The sequence below is a fragment of the Phaethon lepturus genome, unplaced genomic scaffold (assembly GCF_000687285.1).
Source record: "Phaethon lepturus isolate BGI_N335 unplaced genomic scaffold, ASM68728v1 scaffold13249, whole genome shotgun sequence".
NCBI classification, from domain to species: domain Eukaryota; kingdom Metazoa; phylum Chordata; class Aves; order Phaethontiformes; family Phaethontidae; genus Phaethon; species Phaethon lepturus.
In genome coordinates, this window is record NW_010564241.1 from 23,507 (window position 1) to 49,893 (window position 26,387).

The 26,387-nt window shown below is 35.3% G+C and overlaps 1 protein-coding gene across 1 annotated transcript; it reads right to left on the reverse strand.

The window, feature by feature from the left end:
* Window positions 1-261: 261 nt before the first annotated feature.
* On the reverse strand, window positions 262-25,935 carry BRD9 (bromodomain containing 9; the record flags this gene model as incomplete). The annotated part of the gene is made up of 15 exons (XM_010294817.1): window positions 262-362; window positions 1,113-1,280; window positions 2,927-3,029; window positions 4,891-4,929; window positions 6,580-6,691; window positions 7,461-7,593; window positions 8,355-8,450; window positions 10,245-10,320; window positions 12,661-12,793; window positions 15,881-15,993; window positions 16,836-16,946; window positions 19,968-20,112; window positions 21,034-21,094; window positions 23,883-24,015; window positions 25,715-25,935. Coding segments are annotated over 15 exons (1,745 nt in total), but the record flags the coding sequence as incomplete, so codon positions are not given.
* Window positions 25,936-26,387: the final 452 nt, after the last annotated feature.

Consider the following 26,387-nt stretch of genomic DNA (forward strand, 5'->3'; position numbering starts at 1 on the left):
TTATCTGTTGTTTTCAGTCAAGACTCACACACCAATAGACAATGACCTCCCTCAACAAACAAATCAAAAGCATGTTTTGGTACATTGCTAACATCATGATGTACTAAGTAGTTGGGGTTGTTTGTTTAATCCAGCATATATGATACTATTCTACAGGAATCCTCATAGAAAAGAGGAGAAAATTCATGTTTCTGCCATGGACAAAAACTTTATAAAAACATAATACAATTAAAATACAAAATACATATACTACATGTCAGATCAGTTAGTAGTGGCATTTGAGGTTTCTGGAGACTGAAGAAATTCATAGGGATCGTGAACCATGTCTTGCTGTTCTCCAACACTCAGATGAGAGGGGCTTCCTACAGAGTATGGAAAAAAAAAAATTCAAAACATTTAAAAATACAGAAAAATAATGGAGAGATATTTATATATATAAACAGCATGGTTATTTAACATGTTGCTTTCAGACTTTTAAAGCAAGACAGACATTTAAATTATATTTAAACGGGATTTTGAAAAAGAAATTACAGGATTCTTCATTAATATAGATCCTTTTTGAAAAAGTGGTCATTATTCTATCACTGAGTTGAAAAATTAGACAAAATGTAATTAACTATCATGCTACCAACACCACCTACTTTCTCAGAAATGGCACTGAATTGCTAAGTGGTATGTTACCCTATCATCCTGTCTTATGACTGAATTTTACAGTTGACAATGGAAGGCTATTGTAGAATACCACCTGTTACTTGCTGCATACATCTATGCCGAAGTAAAATAAACATTATAGTCTCTCTAGTATTTCTAAGAGCATAAAATGCAAGTACATATAGGGATTTACCAGTCAGTATCAGTTTATTTCACAATTATTTCACTATCGTGCCTAATCAGAAAATAAGTAACTACAATTAGTGTCCTTAATTCCACAGGTCAAAAGTATGTCGTCTTAGTTGCCTTTGCCATGTATATTTAAAATATTAAAACATGATCCTGCAGTCTGTTTTATCAGAGTAGTTTCATGCAAATATTTATGTAAATTAAAATGTAAGTTTTAACCAGTTTCAATAAGAGCAGAAGTACTGCAGCTTCTGCGACACGAGTAACTTTACCAAGATGATGTTGGTCTCTTTCAGAGGTATTGGAGAGGGAACTCAAATTGGATGATGGCCGGGATCCCACTCTGTCAGCCTGAGCTTCATGAAGGTCCTGCAGCAGCTTAGTTGTTTCATCCAGATGTAAATGGTTATCGTCATGATCAAGCTCCTTCTTCACTTTCCCTAAAGGCCACCAGTTACCAACCAAACCCCGTAATTAGCACATGCAGACTACCATGTAGCTATAAAAAAATTCTAAAATAAATTAACACAAGTGTTGTCTATTACACAAACGACCTCAATCTTGCATTCTCCATTGCACTTCTAAAAGGCAACAGCTGCAGTTCTGTTTTCAGTTTCAAGAAATACATGTTGAAATGCATTTGGCAATATTGGATAGACGGAGGAGAGCATCATGGGCAATGGCTGAAACTGAACTGACTCCCAGTTATTTAAACAGCTATAAGAACTTAATTTGTATTCCTCATCTGTTAAGCTCCAGACATGAAATAATGCATTTAGTTTGCAGCAAAGGAGAGGAAGTCAGTAGAAAGATTACTTAAATATCGAATTTAAAATAGTTATAATAGAACATGTAACTTACGGAGGTGAAGAAATCCCCATCACAGAGGTTTTAAGAACACTATCTTCTCCAGCTACACTGATTTTATAGTAAGCCAAATGAAATTGTGAAATTGGAAAGAAGTGAAAGTATGTGCCAACATGGGCTGTTCTTTCATCTGAAGACTTAAAAAAAATTTCCCTCAACTTTAAACAGGAGAATAAACTCTTTTCCCTTCTCTTTGGGCTGTCTTTGATGCAGACCTTGCTAACTTCACAAGAGTTATGATTAAGAAACAATGCATAAACTCTTTCTAGAAGCTAAGTAATCTGGAAGTATGATTCTTTACAGAAAGATCAAAGAGGAAAAATACAAGCAGCTTTCAGTGGAGCAAGAAATTAATACTAAGATAGGTGTCTAAACATTACCTATAAAACAGATTTAAATTTTTACTGAACTGCAATGAAGTTAGTATGTGACAATAATCAGAGTTTACAATTGCTTTTCAAAGAATACTGCACCTATGGGAGAAATCTGTAGATTTTTTTTTTTTAATTTAAGCTTTCAATTACCTTGGTTATGTTTTATAATAGATAGTGTGGCATCTTTCAGATTCTGAATTAACAGTATCTTAAAGCATAAGCAGTACTTTTTTTTTTTGTGATATTTTTGAAGACATTTGACCAGCTCAGCAGCCTGCAGAAATGGGAACATTACTTCTTGTAGTGTTTAAAGAAGGATACCTGTCAAAAACACGTATTTGAAACAACATCCCAATATTTTTATACAACTGCCTTATTTGAAGCTTAAGCCCTTCCAACACCTGAAGTTTCTTCTGATTTTTGTTTTGGGACATTCCAAGTGGTGATATGATTGAGCTTCGCATACTTACCTACCGCCCAAGTTATTTCAAAAGACAGCATATGAAGCAGTAACATTTCTGAGCCAAAGCTTCACGCTGATTCTTAAAACTTATGTTACTAAGAACACATAAAAAACAAGCAAAGCTATCAAAATTGTGAGGTACAAATGCTTCAGTTTCTTCAGTGGTACAGGAAAAGTTAGCTTGGCCAGTACATACATGTCTCAAAGGAAAAACAGACCAAGGTTTAATTTATCTTGTACCAGTCCCAGACTTTTACTGATGTCAAATGTAGACTTATTACTACTTTTAAAACACTTTTTTATTCTTAGCAAATCCAGCTGTTATTCTGCCTAAACAGTGCAACTAAACCAAAATTGATGGCTTGTATATTAAATTACTTACCTAATGAACTTAACATTGAAATATCAAGAGATACATCTGAATACGATTTCATAGAGAGAAAGTCCAAGTCGGAAGTGTTACTGTCTCCAGCAGATTCTCCAACCTATTACAACACAAGAAACAGAAAGACTAGCAATAGTGACAAGCTGTCAGTTACTTTTTAATGTTTAAGGTAAACACATGAATCAATAGTCTCAAAAGTGTGTGCCACAACAGTTGAGACTGGAGCATCCATAACCATCTTGGCTAACCTGCAATTCACAGGCAGCTCAAACAAGATTCCAGGACACACCAGTCATATGAACGGCAAGAGATCTGCAGGGCAGTCTAAATATCTTTCATCTCATCATCCAGGACTGCTGAAACCAACGTTACTGAATCCTCTGGGACTCAGTTACATGCTCAACTCATCCCTGTCCCATGGCAGAACTCTGGTGGGGAGAAGCATTATCAGTATCCCCCATCACGAACCACTCCCAGATCCCCTTTTCCCTCACTTTCTCAATGCAACACAGGATTTATTGAAACTTTTAGGATGTGACTAAAAACCAGTAAGGTGTGCCTCTCTATAGACAGTATCAGCTGGAGCTGGTCTCTCATGCATTTTTTCTATACATTTGGATAATGAAAATACAGCCTGCACTACAATTTCGTTTTTTTCCATACCTATTGCAATACTGCTATGTAATGGCAAAAAGTAGGAGATTAAAGTAAAAGTTGTTAAGCTTCAGAACACATTCTAACAGAATTCTCTGAGGTTACCTAATCGAGGAGGAGGAATAAGACATGCAGGTAAATACACAATCAGGTATTATCTTTCAGAGATACAAAAATGAAACCTAGCACTTTCATGAATTAACCGGTCACCTTCCAGAGAAATACAAACCTTTCCACAAAACCTAAGGAATATTTAAAAATATAAATTTTAATAGTTTCTATAATGTAATCTATGTAATTTTATGCGAATTCCCATGGAATACAGTGCATATCTTCTGTTTCCACAAATAATAAAACTTGTACCATTTAAAGAAAAATTTGATTGGTAGCTGTAGAAGCATAAGATATGCATTATTTACCCCTACTTTCTAACAGACATTTTCAACGGATGCAGTAAAATTGGTAAATACTACTGTTTTTTTCAACTTTTACAGCAGGTGGAACCGCAAATATTCATCAGCAGATTGCAGATCAAGTATCTTTTGGATTCCTAAGTGGTCTTTCTGCCTCTGAGATTTAGTTATGCATTCTGAATTAAATAAGAAAATACTGAACAAAAGGACAAAGCCACTAACTAAAATAGACTGTGTCAGAGAATTTATTGTAAGCACCAAAAGCTTATTCTAGATACTGTAATTTTAATCTTCTACCTCAGAGCATGCACATCCTCACACTGAAACCAAATTAAGTTCTCCATAGTCCTTCCCCGCCCCAAACCATTTTACCATAATCTGTTTGGAAGAATCCGGACAGGTATTACGCAACTTGTGTTCTTCTTTTATGAGAACTGGCAGAACCTAAAGAATCATATCATACTTTAGATCTTAGCATTTCATAGCTTATACTTACGTTTCCTAAGAATAATCTTAGTTTGTGGAATTTACTGGTTTACCATGATCAGATTCTAGGCCACCACAGAACACTATCATGTTTTGTGGTATTTGCATAGAACCTTTACAAAAAATAAAGACTAGCTCTTCTCTAATGAGTGACCATATACATTAATGTAAAAAATTTCTAACTAATAAGGACAGCCTCTTTAGAAGTAACCGAACAGCCTCTTCTCTATCATATATTCCACTTATCAAAATTTTCTGTATTATTATACAGAACAGATACATATTAAATAAAATAAAGAATTTGAATGTTGGAAGCCCATAGATCATCACTTTCTCTACTTTAAATGCCAAGACACTTTTTCCAGTAAAAAAACCAAACGAACAGACTTGAGTATCAGAATAACTTACTTTAACTTCATCCAGTGGTTTTACTGGGATGTTTCGCCTCTGGAAAGGAAGGATACTAACCATTACTTTCAATCAACATAAGAGAAAGAACTCTCTCTTGTACAATTTCAAATATATTCAAACTTTACACACAAAATGAGACTAGAGACAGTTAACTTTGTAATTGAATTACAGATATGTGACAAAGTAACAAGTTACTGTTTTGACATATTTTACTATTAGACATTTTAACTAATCTTTGAGACTCCTTACACTATTTCTTCTGCCAATGAACTTTATATTCAAGTGCAGTATCTTAACCATTACTTCAGTAACTTCTGATTCCAAATCATTTAAGGTTGCACTTTCAGAGATATTCATTCTTACTCAAATGTAGAAACACAAAATAATCAAGCATAAAACACCATGGCACATCATCACTGAAACACATTTAATTACACAAAAACTGTACATATCCACACATGGCACAACTGAACAGCATTTCTAAGTGGAAATAGCCATTGACCATTTGAAAGGTATTCAGAAATTCTAATTTTGGAACAATATTCATAGAACCAGGTGGCAAAAAGGGAAAGGAACATGTTATAGTTTAACGTTAAGTTCAATATGTTGTATACGCACATTTCTAGATGTAGAAAATATTCAAAATATTGTTTTTGAAATTTTGACTTTTTTTTTAACTAATCCTTTACATTTTTTCCTGTTCCACAGACAAATTTTTTTACAGCAGGGACTGGAAAAAAATAGCCAGAAAATTCTTAAGGACCCTCTGTATTTTTCATTCTATTGTCTCCTTTTCCCCAAACATCACGCACCCTATTCTACTTCAAATTCTGCAGAGATTTAGTATAATCTCATTTCCACCATGTCAGGAAGGCTGAATACCTTCTATCCACCTGCTGCCTCCCCTTCTTTATTTTTGAATCATTCAGAATGTCCTAATTTTAAACAGCAGGCAATTATTGCAAACTAAGAGTGGTTGTCAGACTGAAAATAACATGAAACAAGATTCTGCAGTTTCCGGTAGACTATTTTGTCTTAGGAATGCAAACATTCCCACCAGAATTATACAAGCTTCTGAGAAAAATCTCTTCTCCAGTCTTAGTATGAACCTCCTAGGCAAAGTGCTTTTGGAAATAATTTAAAAGTTTTTCCCTCAGACGCACTAAATGAATTTAAAAGTTACCACTGTTGGGTAATAAGATACCTGTACAATGGTATTAATCTATTCTCCAACATTATTTCAATGTCCCAAATAATTAATCCTCCCACAAGGAATAGATTTTGCATTTAAATTAAGAAGAAAAAAAAAATCCTTAACAAAAGCACTGCAATATAACTCAGAAGCAGATACATAAGTCATGACACTGAGTGACAGGGCTGCCCAAACACCATTCAGTTGGTTGGTCTCTTCTTCCCCCTGCTTTGTTGCACCCCCTTGCCTCTTCCTTTCTGCAGTCACATTAGTGAACCACACTGGAGAATTGATCTAGCTGGAGACAAGGAAAAGATTACTTCTCCGCTAATTCAGTTTCTAATTTGGTTTACCGCATGGTTGCATGAACAGCTAAGCCTGTACTGCTTAAACTGACAGTGGAAAAAAAGGCATCTCATACAATATTAAAAAACAGAAAGAGGTCCATTTTTGTTTTCATGAACTTGTGACATCTCTGTGCATCAAGGACACACCTGCTTTAGCTGATAAATAGTTTTGGAATGATCTCCACTAGTGATCTGGTCCAGAAGATCATCTACTATTTTCTTGCTGTAATTTCCAGCATCCTTCACAAATTCTTGTAAGCTAGTAAAAATGGAGACAGAAGCATTACAAAAAATGTTTACTTTCGTAAAAAAGATTTCACCTTATATGGTTTTCCCCAACTACATTGCATTACACCTACATTCTCCTTGTTCTTTTACTCTTTTATGCTTCTTTAGAAAAGCAATTAAGGCCTTCAAGACAGGGTTTTTTTTTGTTTGTTTGTTTTTTTTAATGGAAGGAACATATGTGCAAACTTGTTTTTCACAACTACCAGCAAATTTCACTTGAACTATCATTGGTAGTGGGTTAAAAAAACCACAAAGAAAAGAAAGAAGCTTGTGATTAATTCTTTCCCTCCAAGACCAACAATTTAAATAAAAGTGGCATTTTCCTTTTCAAGTAGCTTTAACTATTTTGAAACTCCTTGAAAAATATCACTGCTTTAAAATCACTAGAATCTATTACTGGCATATCTAAAACGACTTACTGCTGGGTTTAAAGCAAAATGCTAAATCTTTAGCAACCTATAATATCCTGTGGTCAAAGACCCTAGTTACAAGACCCGTAACAGCCTTGCAATAATAGGGTAACTTAAAAGTGCAAATGGAAAAAAACCCACCTAAAGCCAGCAAAAAACGAACCAAAAAAAAAAAAAACAACACACAAACCAAAACCAAACAAACCACCAAACAGGATGAAAGCTTGCTTCAAATATCAGGATTTGGAGGCTCCTAGCTGACATTTAGTCCAAAGCACTTTTCATAAAATTGCTATGGGAAGTTAGGCCTCCAAAAAAGGAAGCACCTACCTTAAGGCACACTGTATCCCAGTTTCATCACCATATGCTGAGTACAGGAGTTCCATTTCATCTGATTTCAAATCATGAAATATAGAGTTGTTTTGCATGGAGGGTGCTGTACTAGCACTTGTAAGAAAAGTTACTGGACAGGTAGAAGAAAGAGATGACAAATGATTAACACAAGTGTAAAAGATCATTCTTCAAAAAAAGGTTTTGTTTTCTGAAACAGATACAGGAAGTGTAGTGTGTTTTTTCCTCCAACTGAAATCAAGAGCAGTATCTCAAGGACACTTCCAGACTCTAGAATCAGTGCAACAATTTTAACAATATAAATGAACATACTACTGGAAAATAAAGAACTAAGTTAAGCACCCCACTCTCACAAAAAAAGATTTATCCCCCCACCTCCTTTTATATCTCTACTTTTTGCATGTGTCTACTTCATTGCTGTTTGCCAGTCCACTTCTGGAAAGCAGATTAGAAACTATTAAAAATGTCAATACTACCAGAAAAAAACCCCACAGTTTGTGAAATCCTTGTCATATGATACAATGTAAATGTAAAATGCAAATGACCAAAAGGTTTTTTTGTCAACTCTAAGCGCAGTTGCTCAGGAAAAATTATTTCCTCCAGAGAAAATGGGAGTACTATTACTGGAAAGCTTCTAGTGTGGCTATAACACTGAGGCAAAACATTAATCCATCAACTCCTAATTAAGTTATGTTTAACAAGCAAAAAGTCAATTTAATTAAGCAGCATTCTGCTGTAAATGGAATTATATATTATAGAAATAACCAAATGAACTTTCATTTGGAGACAGCTATAATATGGGATTATTTTACATCAAGAAATTGCTCAAACATTCAATTAACACAAAGTTAAAACATGTTATTTGACATTTACCCTTATTTCTTCGTTCATCTTTAAAGCCCAGTGTAGTGAAGCCAGGTAATAATTTGCTTGACAGTGAACTCAGATCCACTGGGTGAGTTTCTTCCTCTAGTAATTTCATTTAAAAGAAGATAATAATTTTTAGAAAAGCATTTTATGTTTAAAATTTACTTATGGTGAATATTTAGATTTTGCTATTTTAGAAAGTTGCAATTACCATAAAGGCTAAATAGCTTTTAATTTGTACATTTTTATTAAGGATAGGTAGTGTTTAATTCAGGGTCTCCATTTAAACTTCAGATACATGCTGTAAATATGTTTCTATCTCTTACTCATAAAATGTATGGCTTAGTTATTTCACTTTTAAAGTATACAGCAGCATCTGAAATTCTTTTACTAGCCAATTCAAACATTCAAGATCCAGGTATTATGCAGTGACAAAAGCAATTTCTTATGTTGACTAAGTTTGTCTATGGAAACCCAGACACCACGTAAAGAACATTGTTAAGATAATTACCATTATGGCTATAGCAATATTTCTTTCTTTTACAGTTCTGAGAACTGCTTAATTAAAATAGCTCAAATAATTTGGAATATGCTTTTAAACTCAAAAAAATCCCAATAACATTTAGGACACTTCCAGTTATTTTAAATCTCTCTGGCTGCTACAGAATCTAATGGTAATTATGCTCAATTACTGAACAACACAAAGCAAGTTTATGCCTAGAACCTTACTAGGGAAAAAAACCAAAGCAAAAACCTACAACAAAAATTCAGATTATACTATTAACTTGTAAATTCACTATAAATAGTATTAAGTATACAAACAATCAAAAAAGATTCTGGAGCACAGAAACATCAGGAAACAGTACAGTACTTTACAGCACACAGTGAAAGCTTGCTCTGGTGCTGTTACCATCATTGTCTAGATTTTCAGTGGCATGATTTCAGAGGTATTAAATAACGTTTGGTTTTTGTTTTTTTTTTTTCCAGAAATAGGTAAGGCCATGATGTCAGCCAAAACACTCAATTTCATTCCAGAAAAATTTACTACCAAATGAAAAGGAATTTAGTCAGTAAAAGAGTTACAGGCTTGTATCTCCCAATCAAAAAAATAAACAAAAATGCGACTAGTCAAAAGGGTTCATGCATTCATCAGTGCAACAACAGGTAAACTGTGAGTGAATTCCAATCTCAAAAGGTGCAGAGAAGGAAGTGCTAAATCAATATGAAATACAGCAACATAAAGACTATGACATTTCATTCATTACAAACATTCAAAACTTCTGCATTTTGAGCTCAAAACTAAAACAAGTGGAAAGCATAAGACAATATAAATAATGTAGTAATAATAGTAGTAACACAAACAAAAACCCACAGAGAAGATCAAGGAACTAAACAAAAACAATTAAATGAAACCTAATTAATGTAAAACTGAAATTTAGCTGATAATTTAAATTAGGAAATAAAAAAAGTGAAAGATTATTTTATATTTGCATCTGTGCATTGCACATTTACATAGGATTACAGCACTTTCATTCACATTTTGTCTATTAGATTTTAATAGCACAGGGTACTTGGAGCAAAAGTCCATCTTCCAAGTTCTATATAAAGTTGTAGCAATGTATAAGTGCTTATAAATAGATATTATTTTACCTTCTTACTGTTAGCATCAGTAAAACAGAGCATCTGAGGAGTGAAAATTTGAAAGGCAAAAGAGAAACATCTTATATTGGAGATACTCAATACAGCTGTCGGGGGAAATGGTTTGGGGAATTTTTCTATTTTTTTTTTTTTAAAACTCATCTATACTACACAGGATCTATATGTACAGTTAAGACTTCAAAATCTGCTGGAACATTCTACAGTAGAAATGTTTTCTTGGAAGATTATGTCATTTACCTTCTGCTTCTGGATCAGATGAATTTACCACACTAAATAATAAAGTTCCATCCCCATTTTTTTTCAGATAACCAATCTGTAAATAGAACCACAAAGATATAGAAGCAATCATTCAGAACAGTCCAAACTCAATGGAAGAGTTGCTTGCTCTACACAGAAAACTATGAAAAGCATTTGTAGCTGTATTCAGATCCTGTACTCTAGTATTCCTTTTTAATACTGAGAAACTTGGGTCACAACTATTTATCACTGCCAGCAAAGACTTCAGAACAGAAGACTTAGGAGGAAAAGTTTGTATGTCATATATACAATTCCTTATTTATCTTCCTAAATCAGATCTACAGTTTGCACCCAAGACAAAAACAACTCCATTATAATTAGTCAGGCTTTCTAACTGCCAAGCCTAGAACACACTTTCTTTTTAGAAGCAGAACTGTAACTCCTAACCAGAATCTGCCTCATTGTTTATTTCCAAATCTAGACTAACAACTTGTATTCATCTTACCCACAACTTTCTCTAATTAGAAGTACTTTCATGAAAATACTATCAAATTCTTAGAGAGGAAGGAGTGCTGTGACAGACCTATCAGAGCACACAAACACAATGCTAAAAAGACATCCAGAGATGTGAAAGACAATAGAACACACTTGGGTCTGTAAAGATAGAGACAGAACTGATAGAAGAAACTAAGCTGATGTCAGCAACTGATTACACATGAATCATGCAAAAAAGACTGTAACTTCAGAAAATGAAGACTATGCTCTCACTAATGAAATATTAATAAACACTTCCAAGTAAACTGAACAAAAAAATTTGGGTTTTTTTCCCCCCTCTCTTAAAAATATTAAAACTCTCTCCATACATTAAGTCCAAAGCTAATGTTTGCATATAAGAAAAACAGAGGTGACAAATGCTGGAAAGAGAATCAACAGGAACAATACCTCATAGTGGTGGTGAAAGTTAACAATAGCTGAACTCTAAGAATGTGTCAGTGTTACCTAGATTCAGTGGGATCTGCAGTGGGTTGTCTAGCTAATTAACAGCCTAGACAATTAAGAGCTGCACACCTGGAACATCTCTTTCTTGAACACTGCAAAACTGACTGCATCAGCATGGAAGGCCTTTTCAGTAAAGCTACCAATTAGCAGAAGATTGGTATTGCTTTAAACGGTTTTTAAAAAGCCAATCTTACTTTGGAGGTTTCAAATAGCCCTCAAACCTAGCAAGTCTTCTAATTATCTAAAGAAACAGAAATATACTGAAGCTAAACCTTCTCGCAACTGTTCGAGGCTTTATCTCCTCAGCCAGTTGAGCCTAAGGTGACTGTATAACAAGGGCCATTGTCCAAGAAATAGACATTTAAGTTTGAAGACACAATTGCTACCACTAACGCTTCAAAGCAAATGTTTCTTCTGCAACAGTTGTTAAAAAAATAGGTGGAAAATGCAGGACATAGCAACATCCTGATTCTATTTTTGATTGCAGTGGTCACCAGAGTTATGTGACACAATGAGAAATGAAGACAAAGTACAATGGTTGTAATAAGACTTCATATGATTCAAAGGAAACAGAGTAAACGTATCTCAACATAAACCTGTATAGAATGTCAGTAGGATTCACTCCAACCTCAGCATGAAATAATGAAGGAATCCACCATTATCACATAGCTAAGAAGAACACAGCCCATAAACAGATTGTGCTGAGAAAACTGCACTAACAGCATTACTGAGCTTTTCCTTTTAACTCTTGGAACAGCACAAAAACCAAACACATGGACAGTATCAGAATCATGTTCAAGATGATCAAACCTGTGGCTAGCACTGTCCAAAATTCCAACATGGACAAACTACAGCTATCTTCTCCTAGTCACTGAAGGATGTTTGTATTTTGTACTTACATAAGAATGTGCTACAGATGACAGCTACTTCTTGTAGGTACAAAACTAAAAGAGGTTCTGGACTTTTCATTGAAAACAGTAATTTAAGACTTTAACAATTCCTGAATTCCTTAGGTTGGCAGGGAGGAATCCTAATAACCCTTCAACTTATGCCAAAGTTTGCTTTTTCTGAGTTTGCAACAATAGGAAGAGCATGATGCTATTTTAATCACTTTAAGTGATAGGGGTTGCAATTAAGGAAGCCAGATTCAAGACTGAGTAACATTCCACTGTTTTCTGCAAGTGAATTTCTAAAGATGTTCAACACAATACAACTCGAGATCTATTTAAGATAATGACCCTCAGTGGGCTTCAGTGGGAAGTAAATGATACACAATAGTGATATTGGTATTCCACACAGACCATACATCCTAGATGTTACAGTCTCAGAAAATGTAATACTAACGCCCATTTCCCAAGATGAAACAAAGCATTTGATAATCAGACAAAAACCGGAATTGTGAACTTCGTTGAGCAACCTTGCTGTTGGGTAGATATCGATTGATCCTATCCCGAGCTTCATCTGCTGCATGTTCCACTAGTGCCAGGACATGTTCTTCAGCAGTGCTATCTGTCAGGCTGCATGCATTTCCCTCAGGTTCAAATATGCAACTAAGAAAGAGAAGAGGAGTAGCTGTAGAAATTAAAAGCTAAAATAAAACAAAGGGCTGAATTCTGGGTTTGCTAAACAGAACAATCAGTCCCACTCCTCTCCCAGTGTCAGTCTACTTCAGCATTTAAATGGAATTGTAATCATATTACGAAACTGAAGTTTTGCAGCAGAAGCTGAGAACTACCAAACTACTGAACTTCAAAAATGTAACTGTTTCTATACCTTGATGAAAATAAAGGAAGTAGTATAAAACAGAGATTGGGAGTAAAATTGCATTAATACATGGTGAATGTTGTATGCGTCCTTAGTCTCCCACATGCAAGAATATGTTATTTTCACAAATTTCAAATAGAAAGATACAGAAATTACGTGATGAGGGAATGGAGACTGTGTAACTCTAATCTGAGGAAAAAAAACCCAACAGGCTGCATTTATGAGGATTATGTCATTTAGTTGCTTGTAGAGGTAGGACACTGCTCCCAGTCTAACAGGAAGTCCTTTAATTCCTATGTTTGTTAACATTGTCAATTATTATTCCTAATCAATATCAATGACACCATTCCTTCTCATTGAAATTACATAATTTAAAATTTATCTTTCAGTAGGTCCCTTTTGCATTAAAGCACCAAAACAATAAAAACATAACAAATAGCATAACCTAAGATGGAAAAGGACGTATCTTAGCTATTATATAAAATCAGTGAAAGGTAGTATTATAAGGGGAAGTGTGAAGATATCATAGGATATGACAGTCTTCATTATATTATATATTTAAAATAAACTTTGTACATCAAAATCTTTCAGGGCATTATATGGACATTAGACACTAGGGCCAAACACCTTAGGTACTGGGTAGAGCATCTCCTCACACCAAATCCATTTCTCTCTCCTGGGGTATCTTCTTCCATTTGCTTAGCTAAGAATTTCTCTCTGTATAGAGATTCAGATCCGATACACAAGAAAGTTTTGCTATTAAAGACAATAAAAAGATCACAGGATCATACTATTATGAGACAAATGTGTTATACGATTTTCGTTTCATTGAAACTTTAAGAAAGGGTGTACACAGCAGCAAACTCCTCAACAATGAAGCACTTTCTATCACACTTTACAGAATACTTAAATGGATAAGAAATTTGAGAGAATGTTCAGAAGGTTGCAGCATCCTGGACAAAATTTTTAAAAACTACTTAGATATTAGGATGTCCAAGCGATCAAGTCACTTTTTAAACAAACTACAGTATAGAGGTCTAAACTGCTTTAACACTTTGTAAACACTGACTTCAGTTCTTTCGCTGTTTTTTACTATGAAATATGAAGGCAAAAATATCTGCTATTAGGTTCAATTCTCCCCCCAAAGCTCTTATTGTACATCAAAAAAAAATAATATCTATCCAACTGATGCCAAAATACAAGTGTTTAAAAGGTCAAGTTAATTAGAAAAACCAAATTAATTCCAACTACTAAAGTTACATAAACACTGAAAAGAACAGGAAAGTAAATTAATACCACAACTATCTGCAAGGAAACTGGTATCAGGATAAAATTAAATGTCAGTTAATTTTAACTATCTGAACTGTATGTTAATGTAGATATTAAAGACAGAGCAGTAATATATTGCTTGTCAGTCTCAATTTCTTGCTCTGTTACATATCTGTACTTGAAGATGAGCACACAAAAAGTGGCAAAGTACAGTTACTCCTGTAATGGAGTTTAGGTAAGAATTAATCAGAAGAGAAAACCTATTATTTTGGGGACCATACAAACCAAATCATCGTATTCAGAAAAAAACAACCAAACAAACAAAAACCAAGCCACCTCCCCCCACAATGAAGAAACGTACTTTCAGTTAATTCCTATACATAACCCATTAAACAAAGAACAAAATATACTTTGATAATTCTTCATGGTACAGCAACAGATATGCTTCTGCGTGCTGACATTAGAATAGTTCCACACAAAAAAATTACTCAGTTTAAGATTATTTTTGAAGATACATGTTGCAGTCTCCTATTTCCACAAAACAACATTAAAACACTACTTCTTCCATCAGACTTTAAGCAGGATTACAAAAATACTTGAAGTGTAACAAAAAACAAGTGGCTGATTAGAACTCTAAAGTTCACTTTTAACTAAAATGACAGTGCATGAACTTGAAATAACAACTTACATTTCACTTTTTTTACTTTGGATGTTCAAGGAAGAAGCCTGCAGAACATATCTAAGTGATCAGATTATTTTAACACATTACTAGTAATGCTCTGTTTTATTTTCATAAAATTCCAGTTGATGTAATGCTCTACAATTTAAATACAACATCTATCCTAGGATGTCTATGTAAGAACACTGAACAACATCATTTGCTTATAAATCACAGTTTCTGCTAAAAATCTCCTCATAAAATAGAAAATAACCCCTTTAATTTGACTAAAAGTGGATTTTAGCTACAAAAACATGACTTTGTGACCCTGGTGTGCCTATTAGCTAGAAGACATCTACTGCACTGGCGATATTTTTTACAAAGCTCAGTAAGATTTCACTGGGAAGATGTTATCATCTGCACCAGAAAAAAATTCTCCTGTACCTCTATATCCTGCCAGAAAAGACTAAAGTTAAATACAATCATTTACGGATCTGGGGCCACTTTGTGCTCCCAGAAAGATCCTGTTAGATTTTGATATAGTACATCATTTTAGAAAAAAAAAAAAAAAAGAAAAAAAAAGAGGACAAAAATGCAAGTTATTTGTGACTATGTTAAAAATGAAAGAACATTTCAACTCATCATGAGAAGAAGCTACTCATTATTTAATATAAAGGACAAAAAATATCTACATATACACTAACTGTAAGTGTTTAAAAGAACATGCAGTCATTCCTTGAATTGTTTGTTTCAACTTGGGAATCAATGGGTTATTAAACTAGTTCTATAAATAAACAAAGAACTAAAATACAATAAAATTGCCAATTTTTATCCTATGGACGACAAGGAGAAAGGCTGAAAAGGGTTTTTTTCCTGGATTCTTTGGTGCTGTCTAGTATTATAAAAGCTGCAACAAACCAGTAAGCATGCCCATTAAAACCTTTACCTAATAACTTCTTTATTTTGCTTTTTGGATTTCTTGGTAGTCTCTGCTTGTACAGGAACAACTTCAGGGACAGGTTCCTCAACTGCTGTGTCTTCATCACCCAAAAGAGCTGCCTGCTGAGAAAAATCCATGTCCTGCATAAACGACATGCTGCGCTTCAAAGCTAACAGCCGTTCCTAGAATCAGAAAGGACAGAGCGGCAGGGACTTAACCTTTCCCTCATAGCCAAGATGCTATGATAATGGGATGGGATGGGAATGGCCATGGCCTTATTTTGTTCTTAATGTCTCGTTTCCAATGGCGATGCAACATGATTTGGTCATGGTAGCATGGCATCAGAATTTCTGCAGCCCAACTATCAAGAGAGAAACAAACAAACAAACAAAACTGCATATGCAAAGACAACTGCCTGTTTTACACAAAACTTACCATAACTGCCACACACGCGCACACACACGCACACACAGAGCAGCTCACCAAAATAACTTTGTTTTACAAGCCAACAACTGTATTTGAGTAAAAAGCATGTTGCACGCGCACATCTGAAACCCCTGAAACCTCCCCTACGCCCACCACCTTTAAAAAAGAAAAGCTTTCTTGTTTATGCAGAAATAAAACTTAAATTAATATCTTGTTTACAAAGTTTCAGTCAGAAGTGGTATTTTACAGTTGGGTTTTATATACGTGCATCTTAATTGCTTCCACTGAGGCCAATGGAAAAAGCTCCTACAGACTTCAGTGGTGCAGATAAGGTTGAGGAAATAAGGGTGTGGTTATAACAAGAATGCTATCAAGCCCTTAAATATAGCAGCATTAACTGGCTGCTAACTGCTATAATTAATCACAGATGGACAAAATAACATTTACTATTGTTATTAATTATGATCCCTTTAAGTATGATTAAAAAAAAAAACCCCGAAGATTTTCTGCTTTTTGTTTTTAATAGGTCTCTTACTTTGCTCATCATCTTAAAGCCTGTGTGCAGTATCTTCTTGGCTAGCTTGTAGTAAACAGTATCTGGTCTGTTGTAAGTCATTGCATTATCACACATCAGTTTAAAATCTGCCTGTAAAATACAAAACAAAAGAACTGTTAACACTTCAAACTCCTTTGTTAAATTACTGGGAAGTATCATTCCATCATGGCAGCTCTGCAAAGAGCACAGTAATATTTTAGCAGCAGGCTCGTGGCGTAAACACAAGCCAAAAGGTAACACAGAACTGCAAGGGTTTGAGCCCCTTTTGCTGCTTCAAGATGCTCAGGTTTTTTTGCAATTGACTTCTTGGTTATTAAAAAAACCTTTTTCCCTGAATGCCAAATGTAACATTTCCTCCGTATGCAAATGGATAAAAAAAAAACAAAACAGAGAAATTAACAGGACTGAGGCACCAAGGTAAGTACTTCTTGATGCTTTTCTCACCTTCTAAATCAGAACAGACTTGAGAAACACAATAACATCAGAAAGATAGTGTCTTACATGTAATTTTAATTCTAGCAATTTGACCACTTCTTCAAGTCACTTGCACTAAAACAAAAACAAAAAAAGAAAACTTCAAAGCGTAAGAAACAGCATTCTAGATGCTCATCACATGCCACAAAAGAACAAAACAGCCAAGCCTGATTTTGTCTTCTCCTTTGAATTTATCTGTCATACATAATTTCAAGTAATTTTTACTGATGGAAGTTCCCAAAACAAAGGTGCAACACATTCCACTGTAAACAGAACCAAAAAAATTTGTTGCAGATTGCAAAAGCTTTTTCTAGGGTGCCTTTTTTCTAGTCACATGCTACCAATCTGTAGACTAAAGCATAGAAAGCATTATTAGAAGCTCAATGAAACACTGAATTAAAAAGACATTATTATATGCCTCTGAAAACATGTGAAGTTGGCAAATCCATAACCAAGAATCATGCAGTAGGCACTTCACAAATTGGATCCTAACAAATTAAACTGCTGCCTGATTTAAGAATATTTTTTTCTCTCTTAATAACTTTTTAATATTTAAACAATGATTGTTCAAGCAATTAGGTTCCACTTATTCCATAGGCACAAATGCAAATGTTTTTTGTGCTTGAGTCCACTATATTTTATGACAACTTGATTATGTGCAAAAGTGTATGCAAACAGAATGGTATGCCTTTGAAAAGTTAACCCACTGAGTTTACAGACCAGATTTGCTGAGAGAAACATTTTTGAAGGTTACTATTGCAGTTGGACATAGAAGTCTTTGTAAAGACTTTCTCTGGCACCCAGTGTCTACCAAAAAATAACCTTGCCCTACTGCAATCCTGATTAGATTCTGAAAAAAAAAAAAAAAAAAAAAAACCCCACAAAAAAACCCAACAAAAAAACCCCCACCACAAAACCAAAAACAAAACCCAAACAAAAAAACATTGCTTTATTTCCTGTTTCCGTACAGGGATGTCAGATCAGTGCTCTCCTAATCATTTAGAAGTTGTTGTCAAGCCCATACTAAGCAAGTAGGTGAACAGTTACAATTGGTAGTCTGTGACTTTCTATGGCATTTAAACCATCTGCCTTCGCTTAATGAGACCATCACAAAAATGGAAATTGAGAAGGTGACATGGAGGAGCAAACTATGAGCCAAGAAGCAGATAAAGAAACACATGTGAGCTATACATCAAGTGCTGCAGAAAAGACAGAGAAGAGCCTTTTGGTTGCCCAACTTTGAAATAGACTCTTTTTTTGGCAGCAAAACTGATGAGTTTTCTGCAGCAATTTCCCCTCTTTTAAATGCAGCAAATGGTTCTTGCTGATTCTACTCTTAGATTACTTATTGGCTTCTGACTACCCTCAGCTAGTTATAATAGGTATATCAGAAATTAAAGACAAACCCTTGAGGAGGCCTTGTTTTAGAGGTTAAAAACCTGTCAACTTCATTTCTGTATTACACAGAATTACAAAGGCTTAAGGGTAATTAGGTATACTCATATATCTAGAAAGGGAGTCCAACATCTTTGTCACTGTAAGATGGACAGACTTCTAGCAACTATTTACTGTTCCTTAAGAGTATAAGTAGAAACCAAGTCCTTCAGAATAAGAAGAACCTGGCAGTCCAGACAATACTGCAATTATATCTTTTTTTTTTTTTTTTTAGGTTGTTATCCCACCAGTTTCAATACTGCAACCTTGCCTGTAACTAAATCTCTACACTATTGCAACCTTGCTTGTAACTAAATCTCTACCCTTTTGAGAAATAAAGCATACATAACAAAACAAAATAATCTTTGTCAAAGCACCTATGGAAAATATAAGCCATTCTTTGTTCACCTTGCTGGACCTTTCAAAAGAAGAAATTAACCCTGAGAAGCAAGCCAATGCTCTCTGCCAAGTCTGTTGTTATATCAACACCACTCTAGAAAACAATAATACTGAAGGCAGCTAATAGAACTTCAGGAATTAGGTAAAGAAAACTCCTTTCCTTCCAGGAGCTGACAATACCATGAAAACATTTCTTACTGCACTGTCTGTAAAACCACAATGCATCCAATAAAATATTACAGCAATAGGAATACACAAAATAGCTAAGACAAGTTGCCAATAAACTTGCCAAGTAAGTTTCTGCCAAAAGACCACTCCAAAGAAAGTCATATGGAAAACGGGATAACTAAAGATAAAAAATATGTAGTTATCATTGAATATTGAATCTTATACAAAACGCTTCACTATAGCCACAGTTTTCTTGCAGACATGTCAAAATTACCTTTTAAACAACCTAACCAGGTCTAGATTTAAAAAAAAAAAAAAAGTGCTCCAGGTTCTTCAACCACTTGAGTCTTTGTGATAGTCTTACTCATGTTTATGTCCAGCAGCATGAATTCCATAGACCTTTAGAGCATGTTCTTGGTTTCCACAGTAATTTGTAGTAGATTGTAGACAAACACAGAGCTTCCACAATGAAAAACAAAGTAAGAAACCTATTCTAATACACAGAATATACGAAAGTGCTCAGTTCTGAAAAAACTCGCATTAAAATAACTAATGTAAGAAAGGCTTCTACAGTTAAAAAGAATCTTAAGGTTCTTACTAAAGAGTTCCGAAATAACTAAATCTCTATCAATTCACCTTGAATTCAGTGACTGATTTGTATTCATTCGCTGCAATTTTTTCCTTCATCGTACCAAAATCCATGGGGTGCTTTATTATCATGGAATATCCAGGAGCGATGGCATCCGTGACTGGAAAAGCAAAAAACCCATGAGGATCTTTCCTAAAAACAAAAACAATACATTTAGATTTGTATCAGCAAACAAAATGATCATTGGTTTTATACCGTATTAATGGTAATAAAAGAATAGTATTACTTAAAAAGAAAAAAACACTAAAAGCAGTCTCATAAAACAGAGGCATTATTTCCTGGTACAGGAGAGAATTTTGATTACACATATGTGGACTTTCTGAAACAGATTCAGCCAGTTCTTTAATTACTTAATTATTTCTTGTATGCTTCCTGTGTCTGTATTTATACTCCAAATGGGTTTTTTGGCTTCACTGAGTAATAGCCTCTTCAGTTCTTCTTGTTCATGAGGTCCTCTAAAAATGACTACAGAGTTTAATATTTTTGATTGAGTTCAAAATTCAGCTTATTGCTATGTAATAAAAAAAGGAAAATGAAGTATTTTCTTTGTTGATTTTGTTGGTGTTTTTTTAAAAACAAACAATGATGAGGTATACGGTTAACATCTTATACAAAATGAAATAAAAAGCCTCTCCAAATTAAGAGCGTTATCAAGTAAGCAGGTATAAACTTGTTTTGGTATCTGACAGAGGACACATAACAAAACAAAATTTCATGAGAACAATTCAAGCTTTTAAACTATTACAATTCATAACTGTTTTTTAATTCCTAAACTAAGTAATTAATGCTTAATAAATTTAGAATGGTGACGTATCCTCTGCCCAAAACACTTCCCTGCCAAAAGCTAGAATTGCATAGCTGGTAATAATTTTCCTCAACTGATGTTTAAAACCAGGTCTGACATGGTTGCAAAGGTTACCAAACATATTACAGCCAGTCTTTAGGAACTATTTTCAAACAAAAAACCAGGATAAGAAGTTGTAAAGTAACACATATAAATATGCATTAGACACTGGCAACACAGTGACAGTGCAGATACAATACACTTAATACCTTTGAAGCTGGCGAAGGAAGTGTTCTAGTAATTGCTGGATCGGCGTGCTCTCATTTTCAGCTGCAGTTTGGAACAGAAACACAGGTAAGTGCAATGAAAGAGAATATAGGTATATTTATTTATTTAAAAATATAAATACCAGACAGAAAATCCTAAGTATAAGTACAGCCTGTACTGATGTGAAGGTCAGTGAGACATGGATTTCAAAGCAGAAGCACGTAAGATTTCTAAGCATACAGTAACTACTGCTTCTCCTTTACTATTTACTGAGTTTTAAGCACATTGAAAACTAGTAGACATAAATCAGATGTGATGCTAAGTCCAGTAGTTGTAATAAAATGTATTAATATGGTGAAAGTAAGGCATTATGTATTTTTACAGGAAAAGAAAAGTGAAACTTGATTGCTCCAATACTGCAATTGGGAAATCCACATTCTTCCATGTTATCCGTGCAATTTTAAGGGTTTCTTTACCATAGCACCCATGCAATTAGCTTCTCTGAATCTTTTCAGTCAAAGAGAGTGACAAACAGATGCAGATTTGCTGGCAAGAGAGGTACTGATTACAATTTTACTTCCTGTACAGATTAAGCAATAAACACTACACGTTAATTACCTGTTCCATGCACATACTTCAGAGACTGGCTTTAGTGTGAAGTTTGAAAAACTAAAGCAGCATGCTGAAATCTAGAATTAAAATTCCAACTCTTTATCATGATAATGGAGAGACATTTCCCTTCTTGACCAGAACAGGTAAAGCAATTGATACGCTTTCGAACAACGTTTTCTAAGCAGATGAAAATGGAAGCCGTGTCACTATAGAGATCAGTTTTCAGCTTGTCAATTTCTCGAGCCTCCAGACTACCCAGAGACATAAAGCTTTGACCAGAAAATTTCAGTTACCTCTACTAGGTCACCTTGACAGTTGATGGACACCATTCCTCAAATTAATATGCAATCAAAGTTAAGCGTGTAAAATACTGTCCAAGCATTTACTATTTCTTTTAGCAGGTAGAAGATTCAGTCATTTCTCTGCCTTCTGGAAATCATAAATTATTTTTTTAGTGCATTCTGACATAAAGGTTCTTGCCACAGCCCTCAGTCACTTAAACTTTTTTTATACATGAGAACTATTACTTACATTTAGGACTAGGACAGTCAAATAGTCCAACTATACTATTCAAGTGGACAAATTCACTCATATTTAAGAGATTTAACAACAGCTGATGAAGTTGTTTACCAAAGCTTACCAAAGTTCAACAAGCCCTAGTGCAGGGTCCTGCACCTGGGTCAGGGCAACCCCCAGTATCAATACAGGCTGGGGGATGAAGGAATTGAGAGCAGCCCTGCCGAGAAGGACTTGGGGATACTGGTGGACGAAGAGCTGGCCATGAGGCAGCAATGTGCGCTCACAGCCCAGAAGGCCAACCACATCCTGCGCTGCATCAAAAGAAGCGTGGCCAGCAGGTTGAGAGAGGTTATTCTGTCCCTCTACTCCACCCTGGTGAGACCCCACCTGGAGTCCTGCATCCAGCTCTGGAGCCCTCAGCACAGGAAAGACATGGCCCTGTTGGAGCGGGTCCAGAGGAGGCCACAGAAATAACTCAAGGAATGGAACACCTCTGCTATGAGGACAGACTGAGAGAGTTGGGGTTGTTCAGCCTCAAGTAGAGAAGGCTCCAAGGAGACCTTATTGCAGCCTTCCAGTACTTAAAGGGCACCCATAAGAAAGATGGGGACAAACTTTTTAGCAGGGCCTGTTGTGATAAGACACAGGGTAATGGTTTTAAACTAAAAGAAGTTAGATTTAGACTAGATATAAAGAAGACATTTTTGACAGTGAGGGTGGTGAAACACTGGCACAGGTTGCCCAGAGAGGTGGTAGATGCCCCATCTCTGGAAACATTCCAGGTCAGGCTGGATGGGGCTCTGAGCAACCCAATCTAGTTGAAGATGTCCTTGCTCATTGCAGGGGGGTTGGACTAGATGACCTTTAATGGTCCCTTCCAGCCCAAACTATTCTATGATTCTATGATAATTAGAAAAATCCTCAATAAATTACCTGATTATGTCAACGGGCAGACTCACAATATTACTAACTTTTGCTACTAAGTTCCATTTCCAGGCATACGTTTACTGGGATCACGATGTATTTGAAAATTCTTCTAAGTAAAGTTTCCACCAGATAATGTTGAGTTTTAATGTAGCAATGGCAACAGGTAGAGAAAGTATGGCAAATTCTGAAGGCATTAAACATGCAGAAGTTACCACGTGCAACTGGTAAGTATTTTGGCTGGTGATGAGAATTAAAGATTAGCAAATGAAAACTGGAGGGACTATGGTCTTTAGAGAAACCCTATCGCAACTTACTGCCATACTGTTTATGAAAATAGAGATAATAAAATTAAAACTCCACATAGGTTATAAAAAAAGACTGTAACAACAGCTAAGCAGTCTCTGCAAGACTTTTTTCCCTTAAACTAAGCAAAACCTAGTTTCAGACATTCTGACCACTGTCCTGTAAATGCTGAGGAAATGCTAAGGAGAAAGAATTAGGGGAACACTATGTGCAATAATACTTTTATACAAGCTTTATTCTGCCAAGTAACAGGACCCAGAGACAGATGTCCTTGGCAAGTTCAGTCACATGAAAAAAAACTTAGTAAAACCTAGAAGCAGCAAGAGGAATACTGGTTTTTCAGACAGCAGAAAGGTCTGCATGTTGGAAAAATAAAGTCTCTAGATTTCAGCAAATCCTCATCGAAATTTTACATTTTGGTACCTTTGATGAAGGTGTTGTGTATGCTTTTAAAAACACTCAAGATGATTTAATTTTTCACACTGCTCACCTGGCTGAGTTCTGCATGCTCTGACAGGGCGATCTGGAGGAGGTTCAACCTCCACTTTTTTCCCAGGATCAAAGTCATCAGCTTCTCCCTCAGTGTCACACTGTTCTTTCTCCCTTTTCCTCTTTTTCTCTTCCTAGCACAGCAGAAAAAAGACAGATTTTCAAAGAACATACTTGCAATGTGCAATCTCACATAAGAGACAGTGATTTTTTGTTTGAAATTCTCATTCTATATCTAAGCCATATTATAGTTTAAACAATAGCACATACATTTTCACTCACTTTTTCAATTTTCTTCTCTAAAACTAATACTGTTCATCTTTTGCTTCTTTGTATTTAATGTACTATTGTTCTATCATTAGTTACTGTACTTTTACTGAAAAGAATGCTAAACTCTGAAGCCATTTATATGTAAAATTGCATGACAATAAGCCACACTAGAGAGTAAAGGAAGTTAATTTACTATTCAGTAAAGATCAGTCTGTAGCCCTGCTTTGATCGATTTTTTGTTGTTTTTGTTGTTTGCTGCATTAAACAGGAATCAATAAAGTACGTGATAATTTAGGAAGCCTACCAATGAACCAGCAGAAATGCTCTGTAACAGTGGTGGCAATTAATGATCTCTTCCTGCATTTCAAAGCAAAGCCATGCTTAAGTCATTCCTAGAATCTTACAGTCATTATTCATGTTTGCACAGAAAAGCATACTTTCATTAACCTTGTTTAGACTACAGTTTTGTTACTTATCTATCTGTTAGCTTCTTTTGCATGCACTAATAACAAAGTTCTGAGAAAAAAAAAATCCAAACACTTCCCCCAATTTAGCAAAGGCAAAACAAATAATTTATCTGATGCTGCAAGATCTTGTATTAAAGACAGTTGTTTTGCTACGTTTCAGTCCTAGCCATACTCTTAACCGAGACGTTTGAAAATGTTTGTAGAAAGAAAATTTTCCACTATCTGCCCTATATTCAAGAGCTTGTGAGCGATCCTACAAGATACAATGCTTTCAAGTAAATCAACTCGAAATGACAGATGTTAGCCACACACATACAAAGCAGCACCCAAAAACTGCCATATGAGAACAGTAAAACTACATGACAGAAAAGAATTAAAAAAGCATAGATGTCAGAAAATCATTAGTACATAAAAGAAATACTATTAAAATGAAATTGTACAGGTAATTGCACCCTCAACGCCTTCTTGCTGATTTCAATCTAATTCCTAAAAGTTCTGCACAGACAACTAAGGTGACCACACCATCTGCTACTAACAAAGCCACAAAGCCTAGCATGCAGGTTACTTTAAACAAGAGCCAGCAAGGCTGTGGTACCACAGTACTCAACAAATCAGATTTCAGAAAGCTGTTTTGAGTAAACATATAAATCTCAATGTCTAATAACATGGCATATCACAGAAACACAAATGCATTCTAGAGTTATTTGAAAAGCTGAAAATACCCTCCTCAAAGGGTAGCAAAACATGGTTTTGACCTGGTTGAAATACAAAACATCCAACTTAAAAAAGGAAGTATATGTACCTACAGACAAAGCAAACAGATAAGAAAAACAAGCAGTTACAAGAAACAAGCTTTTTGATCAAAAAAATCATCACAGAGATATCTCTTTTAAATGGGAGAAATACACCAACACACACACAGGGATTTTCTATATTTGTGAAGTGCTGTCTCCAAACAATAAGCTTCTTGCAACAGTGATTAAAAAAAAAAACCAACAAAACAACAAACGTTCTGGTACTCTGCACCAGATTTTTAGATCTGATAAGCAATCACAAAAGAGGCTGATATGTCTGAATTCTGAAAACCACAGCTTACCTTTCTCTTCCTTCTTTCCTCATCATCTAGATGCTTTTCTTTTTCCTTTTCAGATTTTTTTTTCTTTTTTTTCTTCTTTTCTTTATGTCGTTCTCGCTCATGATCTGATCTGTCATCATAGTAACTTGAATCATGCCCTGACCCAGAAAGTTCAGTCACTTCACTTCCTCCAACCTTAAGTACGAGCTTTAAAGGCTTTTCCAGAGGCTTATCCACATAATCTAAATTTAAAAAGTAAAAAATTTCATAAATGCACATGAAGGTGACAGCAAACAGCAATTACTGATACTTCGTCTAGAAAGGCTCTTTACAAGAATTCGCTGCAGGCTGAAAATATACGCAATACATTTGAAAAGAAAAATCATAGTGAAGACTGACAAAGCCAACTGAAGAAACAGTTGTTCAGCACATTTTATGTCATGATTTTCCACAAACCTGTAATATGTAAGGAACTAACTCCTTGGCTTTCCCTGAAAACATCACAAGATCCTTATCGGAGTAAAGCGAAACCAAGTATCGCTCAAGCAGGGCAGCAACCGGAACCCATCAGTAACTGCCCTGCGAAGCACGGAGACGCTCGGTCTCACCTCCCCGCACCCCCGGCGCCCCAGCCCTCGTTCCGCGTTCCCTGTGCCCTGCCCGAGCCGCCTTCGCGGGGCCGCGGCAACCTCCC